At 30.9% G+C, this 13,557-nt stretch overlaps 1 protein-coding gene across 7 annotated transcripts in view; it reads right to left on the bottom strand.

Moving 5' to 3' along the window:
* Positions 1-3,177: 3,177 nt before the first annotated feature.
* Positions 3,178-13,557, bottom strand: part of LOC143069298 (calpain-9-like) — a 128,958-nt gene continuing 118,578 nt past the window's right edge. For all 7 annotated transcript variants that reach the window (XM_076243862.1, XM_076243861.1, XM_076243864.1 and 4 more), the window contains 3 exons: positions 9,494-9,610; positions 8,181-8,239; positions 3,178-5,605 (listed from right to left, as the gene is read on the bottom strand). In XM_076243862.1, the coding sequence (XP_076099977.1) occupies positions 5,579-5,605; positions 8,181-8,239; positions 9,494-9,610 (203 nt within the window). In that variant the 3' untranslated portion in view covers positions 3,178-5,578. The remainder of the gene's footprint in view (positions 5,606-8,180; positions 8,240-9,493; positions 9,611-13,557) is intronic.

The following is a 13,557-nucleotide window of genomic DNA, read 5'->3' as shown; positions in this document are numbered from 1 at the left end:
GTTTTGTTGAAAGCAGGATATTTACAGTAAGCGGAGGAAGGGACCTGCGAATGCAGGTCATGCAATCCCTAGCATATGGATATTACGCTTCTTGCGATGTCAAATAATGTAAACGGACAAACTTGCAAGACATTTTCATTAATTCGTATTTTTTATAGATAACCTGTAATCTTCATAAAATTTGGTGTACCAATTACAGCTTTTAAAGTACTTTTTATTGGTATAGTTTTCAAAGACGAAAACTAGTCTTCACGAAATCCACTCTCTGTGTTTTGGCCGTAAAAGTTTTGTGAAGGCATGAAAGTTTAAGTTTATATTGATATTGTTTAGTCTATGTTAAAATATTGGACTAGACTTGAAAATGATAAAACAGGTGATAAACTTTTATCTCATGCACTTGCAGAGAATGTACTCATGATTGAAAATAATCAAAATTGCTGGTTAAGCTCAATAAAAAATATTCTCAAGAAATTTAATATGTTCAACTCTAATGAGTCAGAATTAACTCAATTACATGTTTCTATGAAAAATGGTGATATCCAAAGGATAATAAAATCTACTAAAAGTAAGTTTGAATCTAGATGGTTTCAACAACTTCAAACCAGTGAGAAACTGAGAACATATAGAACTTTCAAAAACATTTTCAAATTTGAAAATTATCTTGTTAATATTTGTAACGAAAATGATAAATATAACATGAGTAGATATAGAACCAGCAATCATAGACTGCAAATTGAATTGGGTAGATATACAATACCAAAAACACCTGTTAATGACAGGACATGTAAGAACTGTTCCTCTTGTGAAGTAGAAGATGAAAAACACATTTTATTAGATTGCCAAAAATATTTTACTATTAGGCAAACCTATATAGACATTTGCTATAATAAGAATAGTTCAAAACTGAACACAGATAACAAATTTATTTGGCTTATGAGTAATGAACATGCCAATGTATGTAGAAATATATCTAGATTTCTAAGTTTGAGTATATTTTACAAAACTGATAGCAAAGCAACAGAAAAATTATCATCTTAGTATTCTGTCATATATATATATATATTTATTTGTTGTATGGATATGGTAATTTAATAAAGTATTTACATAAGAACAGGGTTGTCTCCCTTGATATTTATCATACCATATAATATAATATTTCCTTTTTTATGTGTGTATTAGATCTCTTTGTCAGCTATAACTCTTTCTCAATATTTATGTACATATGCATTTATATTGTTCATTTTATGCTCTTTGTGAGTTTTCTTGAATAAATAATTTGAATTTGAATTTAACTTGGACATTTCCACAAGACATTGCAAACCTATTATTTAGAATTGAATATGTAGCTAAATTTGTTTGATAATTTGTGTTTTTGAAGCTTACACTTAGTACAAAACGATTGTGCTAAAATTTACAAAATTTTATGAAAATTTTTTTTTTTTTAAACTGAAATATTTCCAGTTTCCTGACTAAATTAACCCTGGGACATTTCATTTTATCATATTCTTTTCAAAATATCTATGCAAATTTTAAATGGATACAGCCATGTAAACTAGTACTGAAATATATCACGTCGTAGAACGTTCATGCAAAATTTCTAAGAGTTGTGTGAACATTTAGCGAATTGTTCGAGTTTTATGTTTTGAGTTTGTTACATGGGACAACGGTAAGTAAACGTTTTTTTCTGATAATCTGTGTCTTCCAATGCCTATGAATATTATTTTTTTATTCTTTCTCTATTGTGAATATTCAAGAAGCAATCTTTATTTTCATATATTATTTGACATATTTATTTCAGCATATCTAAGAAAATTTGCCCGTCAAATAACTACTTAGAGGTATTTTTCATGGTAGTAGCAATATCTAAAGTTGCGTCTTATACATTTTTAGAATTATTTCTATATGTAAAGTATATAAAACATTATTGGATGCCAAATTGACTTTGAATGGGTGCCGATTTGACTAGATGCCGATTTAACCAGGTGCCGATTTGAATTTTTCCATGGGTGTCGATTTGACTTGTATCCGAGTAAACACACTGTGGTAACACTTCCAAACCAAACTAGGATAATAGTACCTAGATCACAACTGATTGCACACCTCCCATATGAAAAAGGGACAGAGGGTTTAAACTTTAAAAGAATGAAAAAATCTGGAAAGGGATGAGACAAAGACAAATTTAAAGATTTTTAGCCTCATACGAAGAGATGAATAAGGAAAACTAAATAGAATTACATCGACAGTATAGCTTCACCACCAAACCTGAATAAACACCAAGAAATAACTAACTGTTTGAAAAGATTCTGAATCTTTATAAAGCACAAAAGTTCAGATGGGAGTAAAAAAAATCTCTAAAATCAAATGGAATTTAACATTCAGAGCCAACAGATAAAGCAGAGATAATCAATGGTCAATTTCAGACAAAACCATCAAAACAAACAAGAAATTTCAAGAACAGTGAAACATGTCCATAACTTCGAAAAATTCTTGAACATTAATATAACAGAAAATGGTGTGTATTCACGTTGGTGTTAATATGTCTTCAGATTGAGTTAAGCCATTTCAATTGATATTTTATGGTGTGTCTTTCTATGTTGTGATGTTACACTATTGTTTCAAGTAAGGGTAAAGGTTGATACCTATTAAAATGTTTAAACCCACTGCATTTGTTTGCACCTGCACGAGGAACATGATGTTCAGTGGTTGTCATTTGTTGATGTGGTTCATAAATATTTCTTGTTCTTATTTTTTATATATCGATTAGACCTTTGTTTTTCCGTATGAATGGTTTAACACTAGTTATTTTTGGGGCCCTTTTTATCTTTCAGAAAATGAATTCTTATTACACTATAATCACTACCAGAAAACTAATGCTATTTATACTATATTCAGTTCCAGAATATGAATTCTTTTGGCACTGTATTCACTACCACAAGTCAACATTATTGTAACACAAGTCGTTATATCAAAATCATTCATATTCTTGCCTGCAATATATTTATTTGAATGTTAAAAACATGTCATTTATATGATTAACTATATTCAATTTTGAAAAAAAAACTAATGAGCTTCCATGGCAAGTGATGAAAATTGTATTAAAGTTAATGAACAAAAACAACTGGGAAATTTCCATTTCATTTGCCCTGGTGTTATCTTCGAAAGAACAATAACTATGAATCAAGAGCACATTGTTTTATTGGTTAAAAATGTTAATAACATATAAGTGAGTGCCTTGAAAAACTATAATACCGTATCTATAATTTATTAACATATACCTGGCCAACAAGAAAAAATAGATAAAAGAAGCACCATAAAAATGCTAAACATAGAAAAGTGATCAAGTTACAAGTGTAAACAGATTTAACAAAAGCATGTATTGCACTTACCAAATAAACCATTGATATATATATATTCAATTAAATGAACAATACCATAAAGTTAAGAAAAAACGAAATCATAATGCTAAATTTAACACACAATTTTTTTTTAATATCAAAAATGTAGCGTTTTCTTAAATTTTAACACGCTCTGCCAGTAGAAAAGTCTGCATTATAAACTGGTTTCATAATCTACATTGTTCAGGCAAGATAGACTGGTTCCACAAGTCTTTGAAACATTTTGATTTCCCAGTAAATAACAATTTCTTATCAGTTCTTTCACTGGAACAGATCTGATGTTTACTTTTTTTTTAAATAAATTACCATCATCTTCATCCTAATAAAAATGTTGAAATATGGAAATGTGGATAAATATAGGTATCTAGTGTATTTTGTGAACACCAATAGTAGTAAATGGTGTAATAGTTTCCATGTGTTTGTCATTCATATCAAAACCTTCAAGTTAAAACAGTAACTTGAAAAAACCAAAAAGAATAAATAATGTATCACTATGTTATAAAAAAAAACTGTAAATGCAGATCTTTAAATGTACATAATGGGCCAAAAATATTGTGAAAATAAATAATTAAAAAAGTTAGCAGGTTATATTGCATAAGTTAAATCTGAATGTTACATCAATCTTACAAGTAATCATTCTTAATAACAAGTACAGATAATATAACAAGATGCCACTGCATAATACATAGTAACAATCCCACAGACTATATAAATATTTCAAAATAATAACGAATATAATAACATCTATCAATTATAAAATTCTAATAACTATTATCAGACTCAGTATATTGTATATGATTTAGACTACACAAAACACTACAAAAGCTATTTGTAAACATGTAAAAATATACATAAGAATAAACAACCCAAAAGGGTTTTCAAGATGACAACAAACAGATAAAAATAATTGAGGTAATATTCCAGTGTAGGGTTGTGGAAATAGTTAATATCCTTCAGCATACCTTATACATGGATGACATAGGCAATTAATGCTGGACATTTAAATAACAACAAATGCCTGTTTTTAAGCAAAAACACTGCTTTTATCAACTAAGATTTACAAGATTTGTTCATAAAAATATTATAATTATTTTGTTCTTGATTGTTTTAAGTCTTTTATTGTTTACTACTTCTATATCTTGTTTTTTATTCCTCTGTTTATTTCAAACATTCTTTAGTCTCTAAACAACAAAATACTAATCATCAAAGTTAGCAGTGGTCAGTCAACTTTTGTTCAGTCTTGACAAGAGACAATATTTCAGACAACTTGCTTATAACTTTTTTGAATGGAAGTTTATTTTAAATTTATTCTGATTAACTCTTTGGAAACAACTTCCAATTTCTAAAGTCAGCCATACAAATGGTGAATCAATATTCAAAACATATAATATCATTCCACAACCCTGAAATTACAGGTGATACTTCTAAATGCATAATAACTGATATAGAATATAAGAAACTATAAATAATTCCTCTTAGATATTGGTCTTAACATTGTGTATGCCACATGCAATCAGTGGTTCATTTTTGTATAACTAATTGGAGATTAAGTCTGAAATAAAATTATCTGACACCAAATGCATTAAGACTGAAATGCTAAACTTGCTTTTAATTGGCTCCTATATTTTCAAGTTTTGGATTAATCTTGTTTAAAAACATTAGGAGTCTTAATGTAAAATTGCTGTATAATAGCACATTTTTGTTTTTATATTAATCAAACTTCTAAATGACTTTCAAACATAATCATAATAATTTCCCATATGGAATAATTTAATAAAATCTTTGCATGTCTGATTTCAATCTTAGTTATATACCAGGTACTTAGAAAGAACCTAATATCCTATCTATATCCATTGGTTTCAAATAAAAATTACTAAAATTTCAGATAATTACAAGAGCTCATTATTTGATGTTTTTCTGTTTCTCCAACTGGTTTAAATTGCCTCTGTGGTTTTTAAGAATTATGATTATATAAATGACTGGTGACAAAGGATGCAAAATCCTCAACAGGTTAGTCTTGAAATTAAAAAATGTAAAAGTAAACACAATACTAAATGCAAAGTTTTGGTAAATATAGTACATAATCTTTAATCACTTCTTTGAAAAGTATTGCTCATGATGGAGACAGACAGAAAACAGTTACATCACAGGAACAAACACATCTGAAGGTCCTTTGTTACATTTTATGAGTACATAGTTGTTGCAACAAACTGAAAGAAAAAAATAGAACTGCATTTTAATGTTTTATAATATGAAACATTCAAAAAAACAAGAGAGCAAGTTTCAATTTGATTGGACTTCGACTTCATCAAAAAATTACCTTGAGAAAAAACTTTAAGCTGAAGCAGGACAGACAGAGGAATGGACGAACGAAAGAAGGGACACACAAACCGGAAAAAAACTGTGCCCCTAGATGGGACATAAAAAAGTGTGCAAATCCAAGAACAGTTACCGTAACTCTGAACAAAATTCAAACTGATCTGTAACTGGTCATGGTAAAACTACATACCAAATATCAAATCATTATCTTCAAGCATGACTAAAAAAATGGAGAAAACTAACAACTTGCAAGTCCAAGAACCATAACTCTGCACAAAATCATCACACCTGAACAAAATTCAATGGTCATGATAAAACTGTATACGAAATATCAAATCAATTTTCAAGCATGAAGCAACAAATGTGAAAACTGATTTGAAGATCTGATGGACAGACAGAGGGATGGATCGCAAACTAATGTCACCTTCAGTTTTGCTGGTAGGGAATAATAACCTAATTATAAATCTGTTGTGGTTTAAAGAGAAGATTCATCATAAGACCACACCAATTTGATTAATAGTTCTTTGGATTTTCCAGCTCCTGTTTTTGAGAAATCAAGTTTTTAACAACAACAAAAAACTACCGCTTCCGTATTTTTTTGGTCCGCATGCCACTCCGAAATTAATCTTACCTTGAATTTTTGTTTTCTCACTGACGCTTTGTTTTTGCATATAATCAAATCTGGGTTCAAACGCACGTGTGATTAATCAATAAAAAGTGAAAGTAAATATGAAAATCAAAATGTCCAGCAATCAGTTGTTCGTCATCATTTTAATTCGAAGATATCTTTTATGAAGCTAAAAGGGTAAATAAAGTCTGTCAATATTTCGTTTGATTACGATTTTGACAACAGCCGTCGGTATCACCTATCATAGTTCGAGATTACTCTGACGTCCAACGGCTGTTTTGCCAGACCAGCTGGGGCTGGAGCTTGTCTGGCAAAACAGCCGTAGGATGTCAGAGTAATTTCGGACTACACCTATCAATATTAGCACTGACATAGATATTTCTGCGTTGGAGAGTTAAACTGTAAATTTGTGAATTTCGAAATAGATAGAACACCCTCCGATCCAAACAATAATTTAATTGAATTACCAACAGGTCCCCCTAAAGAAAATTCATTTGCACTGTTAATGAAAAAAACAATAGAGCTTCCTCATAAACCTAAACCAAAATTGTGTGAACAGGGCAAGGAGATATTGATAGAAACTGCTGTGTGACCTTATTGACCTGGCTAGTACTATATAGAGTGTGGGTGGTCTTCAGATACTTTAGAATAAGGGACAATTGTGCAGAATAAACTTAAAAATGCTTTGTGGTATAAAGAACCCATCCATCAAAGACTGCAATTTACTGTGAAATATGTCAAAATCCTAATACATGTATCAAAATAAAATCTATTCCATATAAAAATTTATTCATTCCCAGAGTGCATCTTACAATTCACAGTAGTAGTTAGTTTTGATGAGAACACATATCCTTCTGTTCGTCTTTTAGTTTCCAAGCACAGCTCTTAATATAACAATATTATTGAGATGTGGTTAATTGCCAATGATACAACTATCCACCAAAATTCAAAAGAAGTATAGATGTAAGCAATAATATGCAAACAAACATTCTTAAACCGTGAGAAAATCCCATGTTTTGTTTGGGGCCTTTCCAGAATTATTTGTATGGGGGAGGAAGGCACCTGTATTAAAATTTGATGGGTGGTGGTTATTTAAGAAAGATTGCTTGAACATTTAAATGAAGTATCCAATTTAAAATGTATGCATGGTGGGGTCAGATAAAAAGTGCCTTCCTTCCCTCCCCCATACATTTATTTTTAGAACAGCCCTTGGTGGAATTTAATTCAACCTCAAACATTGTCAAAAAAGGCTGTTCACCATAAATTTACAAACTGAACATATCAATTTAATAACTGTCATGTGTTTTGCATGCTCTTTACATTTGTGAAGGTCATTTGTATTGCCATTTCTAAGTCACATTTAAGAGTTTTTTTTCAAATATTTGCATGCTGCAAGGTGAAAGAGTCTACAGTTGTTTGCTTAGAGTCAGAATAATGTATTCAAATGAGATAACAGGCCTTATGCCTCAAAACATCAGTGATTTTTCTTCTTTTGCTGTTTGATAAACCTAGCATGTATCACTTTTAAAAAAAAAAGATATTGCTCGCTCCTCTTGCAGACCACTCGCCTGTCAAAAACTCATTTTCAAGAATTTTTTTAAAACAAAAAAATTTCGCTCACTCCCTATTTTTTTTTTAGAGCAAATGTCCGAAGAACTATTTATGAAATTGGTGTGGCCTAAAAGTCATATTGATGGAAAACACCAAGTGATCCCAGCAGTAACTGCTACATTTGTGGCACCTGTTATAATATTAGATAATGGACTCCGAAATATTTCTCAAGTTTATTATAAATAAAGTGACATAACTGAAATCTATGAATAATGAGTTAAACTTACACTGTCAACATCAAAAGCAGCAATTCCTTGTCTCTGTGCATCATAGCTCTTGAAAGATGCTGAAAAAAAGCAAGTCTACTTAAAAACCTTTAATAATACATTAATATGTTTGTAAGATGCAATGAAGAACTTTTGAAACAGAATTATGTCTTGGATGTAAATATATTATTGTGATATTTTAATGCAAATGATGAAATTAAAAAGGCAATACTTTGACATGTAAGCTATGCAAAGCATTCAAATTCAATGAACCATGACTGAATGTAAATTGTCAAATAATTTATCAAAAGAAATGAAACAAAATGTTGGAGTGATACTTATGGCCCCGTAAAGCTTTTTTTAGTTAAAATTTGATAATGAAAAGTTATCATAATATTAACCCAGTAATTTTGACAAATATCAGCTGGCGAAACCAAACGTAAACTTTATCTATAACTGTTCATAGTTCTCTAACCAAATGGTTGAAGCAAACTAAAGATAGAGAAGAGAAACCAACTTTGGGACTTACAGATGGACAATGGTAAAACTTAATGCCGCCTGCACTATTGTATGGAATAAAATCTTACAGCCTGATTTATGTACAAAACAATAAACGAAAAAACAAATGAAATCTGATATAGAGCAACAAACAACCACTGAATGACAGGCTCCTGACTTTGGGACGGATTTGTACAAGTTCTTCTTGTTTCCGACTCCCAATACTTCTATTGTAAAATTGTAATTTGTGCACTTTTGAAAAATAAAATATTGTTTAAACTAACATTAAGCCCACTTTCCAACATTGTAGACAAGAATAGACTTCATGAAAATAATCTCTATTTTGTTGATCTTGTATTACTGATCTATAAGTCTGTTTAGTTTATTTGACTTATTAATAGATTGTGCATTGCTGATAATCAATTTTTGTGATTTAAAGGCATTTACCTATTATAATTTATATCATATGAGGCATAACAGAAAAATAATGAATCTCTCTAAATATCAGTTTTCATGATAAAAGGCAAGAAATTGCTTCGCTGAGCGCAGCTGGATACGACCGCAGAGATCAAACCCTAAACAGTAGGGACAAAAACAGACATAATATTCGCGCTTGATACAGGTCTGAATTTTGATTGTAATTAAATATTTGACACATTATAGGTTTCTGATACAGAATAACTATAGTCAAAGAACTTAGAATTGGTTTTATGATTTGTATTTATGTTTTTTGCATACGTTATTTCAAGAGACTGTCAAACAGACAGCATATAATTCTATGACACTTGGAGGTGTTAAATCAAATAATGCACCTTTTCACTAGCCAGAAATCTTACCTAACATTGTTTTAAGCTTGATAGCACACAGCATAAAATCACTGAATTCAATCTCTCCTGCTTTATTACTGAACCTCATAACTAGAGTGCTGAATGTACGGTTACTCAGTTTGAATCCTGCAAGTAAAATCAAAAATACACTTATTAAAATAAAACTATGGACAGAGAGAAGGTTGTAAAAATAACCCTCAATGGAAAGCCTTTACTGCTTTATTTTATCTATTATATACAACACAAAAACTGTTAGATCAGAGTTAAGATTTAATTTGGGTGGTCATATTTTTATCAGACTGGTAGGAAATGAAGATTTTGTTACAAAGTATCTTCCATATATTATTACTTTGGCCGATTTAACTTCTTTAGTAATACAACACTGATGAGTCTTTTGAACTTTTGGTCCTCAATGCTCTTCAACTTCGTACTTTATTTGGCATTTTTTACACTTTTTGAGTCGAGCGTCACTGATGAGTCTTTTGTAGACGAAACACGCATCTGGCGTAATTCTTAAATTTGAATCCTGGTATCTAAAAATCAGTTTATTTTTCAAGTTTTGACCAGAATGACCATGTCAGAGAACAAAATGGAAATGCAATTTTCAATTAGGATAATTAAAGTAAACAGCATTATTTCTACAATGTACACCACAATGCAACTAGAATTCCATTATCATTCAAATAAAATAAAGCCAAGGGACACAACTCACCCAAGAATTAAATAACCTCTGTGAGCAAGCTCACTTACCCAATGACCACACATTTTAATTGGGCAAACAAAATCTTACCAAATTCCTGACTTCAAATAACTTTGAAAGAAAGTCAACTGATTAAAATGTCTTGTGTATATCTTAGGGGGAGAGGCCCTTCCTACATATAAGGTGATAGGACATGCTGCTGGAATAAAGCACATCTTCTAGTTTGAAAATATGTAAAAAGGTGGGGAAATATATCAGAAATAAATAATAAGGTTAATAAAGTTTTTCTGTCATCTTTCTATGTGTTCCTGGTTGATCTGTTATCCACAAGTTTTCCTCTTTTGACAATTTGGTATTCCACTTTTCCAACACGCACATGAAACCTAATCAATATATGGAAAAGGTTAAATTTTTACCTATTCAATATATGAAAAGGTATACATTTTAAAATCTTAAGTGTGTGAAAAGGGTGGGGTTACAGAACCCCAGCGGCACCCTTATTTATTAAAAGTATTGAAATCTGTTGAGTTTAAGAGGAGTTGTAACGACAAGATCAAGACTAATTGACTTATGGAGCCAGAGGTCAAAAACATTTAATCCTACAAATCTTTTTTGCATGGGGTATAATTTAAGCTTCCTTTTATCTATTTTAAAGATGTATGGCAAAATGTAAAAAAATGTTTAACAAGACCTGTCAGAATGACAGTAAACTGGATTTTTTAACATTTATTTGTGTCCTGGAATTATAAGACTACAATAGGTTAAAAAAGGTCATTTACTAAAATTTAACCACATTCTACATTTTGAGGCCCAAATAATACCAAAAAAAAAAAAGGTAAAAGTCTGAGTCAGCCTTTTCTCCTCCATTTAAAAATCAAAGAGCTGAATAGCTCTGAGGGGAAAGACGGCCCTTGTCTCTTCTTTTTTTTTTTGGGGGGGTATCTTTTGATAGTCTTCATATAAAGAATGGAAAAAAACCAGCTTGAACATGTAGAAAAGTTGAAAAATCTTGAAGTCAATTGTTGTTGTTTAATCTAATTTGGTTTCCTTAGTTTAGGATTCAAATTGGACCAAGAGATCTGCATCTTCTAAATCTAAACATTCGATTAAAGTTGATAGTTAATTATGTAAAATTCAACTGATTTCTGTCATTTAACAAGAACTACAATGTTTTCTGAAATCTTAATTGTGTACCACTGAACTGCAGGCTAGGCCATTTTCCCATTTTTTGTGACAGTACTCTAAGATTTTAAATTTTTTTCTTAAGAAAGTTAGGACTGAAAAATCCATTTAATTTAAAATTTCCATTGATGAAAATCCCAGTTACAACTCTCATCACAGGGATACAGGTACTAATAAAAAATAATATGATTGATGTAAACTGTGTGAAGCTTGTTTCCAGATCCTACATTTTGAAATATTTGTTAATTTCATGAATAAATAGGTTTAAACTATAAAATGCAACTTTTTTTTTGATTTTATTTTTTTACAATTACAATAATTTATTTGTTGGTACACACAATTTAGTTTTAATGGAAGACTACTAATCATGCTGATCATATACTAAATGTCACATTTTCAAGTTTTATCTTAGTGGATAATTACTCATTAATTGAGGTGCTCCTGATTTGGAGGAAGATTCAAAAAACAGAATTTTACAGAAAAAAATGAAAAAAATCGTTTCTCTCCCCAATCTCATGTATCTCCACGAAGTTTTACTTTGAAAGTTGTTGACCTACAAATTAAAGTATTGCATTTTGATGTTTGAATCATCTACAGCAAACATAATTATGTTTACATTTAACAAATAACAATTTATAATTAGTGCACAAACTCTGAGAATGATTTAAGTAACCAGTGAAGGATATCCCTGCTTCTGCATAGTGTGGCATTCCAACAATGACGTCATTATAAAATATAATGTAGGTTGGATATATTTAGAATATCTCGTCATACTGATTTTTCCGGATTGTAAAAGAAACGTAAATAGTGTAAAAGAGGGCTCAAAATACGATAATTTCGCTAGAAACAGAAGGGAAATGTGTAGAAAAGTGTTTAAAGTCAATCTATTCATTTGTGTGTTTCCTTCTCATCAATACCATCAATCTCAGTAAGATTTGTTGGGGGTTTTTCCACACTATAAAAACAAAATGAATGATGTGAGGGAATGTCACTCTGGTCAACCCCATAGGGCACTGACGGCTTGAAGCTGTCTTTTCCCAAAAAATAAATATCTCAGACAGTAGCACCACAATCTATCAACTTTTTTTAGCTTATTTTGTTCCTTAACTAATTCTCTATAGACTTCAAGTATCAATTTTAAAAATTTCACTTAAGTAAATCCTTTAGAAACATGTTGTGGTCCTTTTGATGTTTTATGATTAAGTTGAAATTCAAGGTCAAATTTATCCAATATTGACTCATGTCCTTTATTATTGCCATTCATGCTGAAATCAAATGTCTTCTTGGATAGATATAAAACAAGAAGGTGTCCATAGCACACGGATGCCCCATCCTCATTTTCTATGTTCAATAGATTGTGAAAATGGGGAAAAATCTCTAATTTGGCATTAAAATTAGAAATATCATATCATAGGGAACATGTGTACTAAGTTTCAAATTGATTGGACTTCAACTTCAACAAAAACTACCTGGACCAAAAACTTTAACCTGAAGCGGGACGGACGAACGAAACGAACAGATGAACAAACGAACGCACAGACCAGAAAACATAATACCCATAAATGGGACATAAAAATCAGTTGAAAAAGGCTTAACTCATCAGATAATCAAAAATTCAAGTGGACTTGGCCGGGTACTTGTACATCCCAACAACAATAAAGGGCTGCGCTTTAGCGCATGATACGCCCGTTGTTTAAAAGAGGACGGGCATATAAAAATGGCAAAAAAGACTACAATGACAATGAGGAGCAGCAAGAAGATAACAGGGAAAGTGAAGTTGGTGAAAGTGACTCTACTGAAAGTTATGAACTAAATGAGGAAGTAGGTGATGAAAGTAAGGATTTCATTGACGACGGGCGTATAAAAATGGCAAAAAAGACTACAATGACAATGAGGAGCAGCAAGAAGATAACAGGGAAAGTGAGGATGGTGAAAGTGACTCTACTGAAAGTTATGATCTAAATGAGGAAGTAGGTGATGAAAGTAAGGATTTCATTGATGATGAAGATAAAGATTTCATTGATGATGAGGAGGCCTCTTCTGACAATGAAAATGAGGATTTTTCTGATGATGAGGACAGTGATTACAGTGAAGAAGACACTGATGATTAAACCTAGTTCAGCTTTTCAATATTTAGCATAAATAAAACCAGATGCTCCGCAGGGCGCAGCTTTATACGACCGCAGAGGTT

Source organism: Mytilus galloprovincialis, chromosome 3 (genome assembly GCF_965363235.1).
Source record: "Mytilus galloprovincialis chromosome 3, xbMytGall1.hap1.1, whole genome shotgun sequence".
NCBI classification, from domain to species: domain Eukaryota; kingdom Metazoa; phylum Mollusca; class Bivalvia; order Mytilida; family Mytilidae; genus Mytilus; species Mytilus galloprovincialis.
This window is presented reverse-complemented; position numbering and strand designations above follow the sequence as displayed.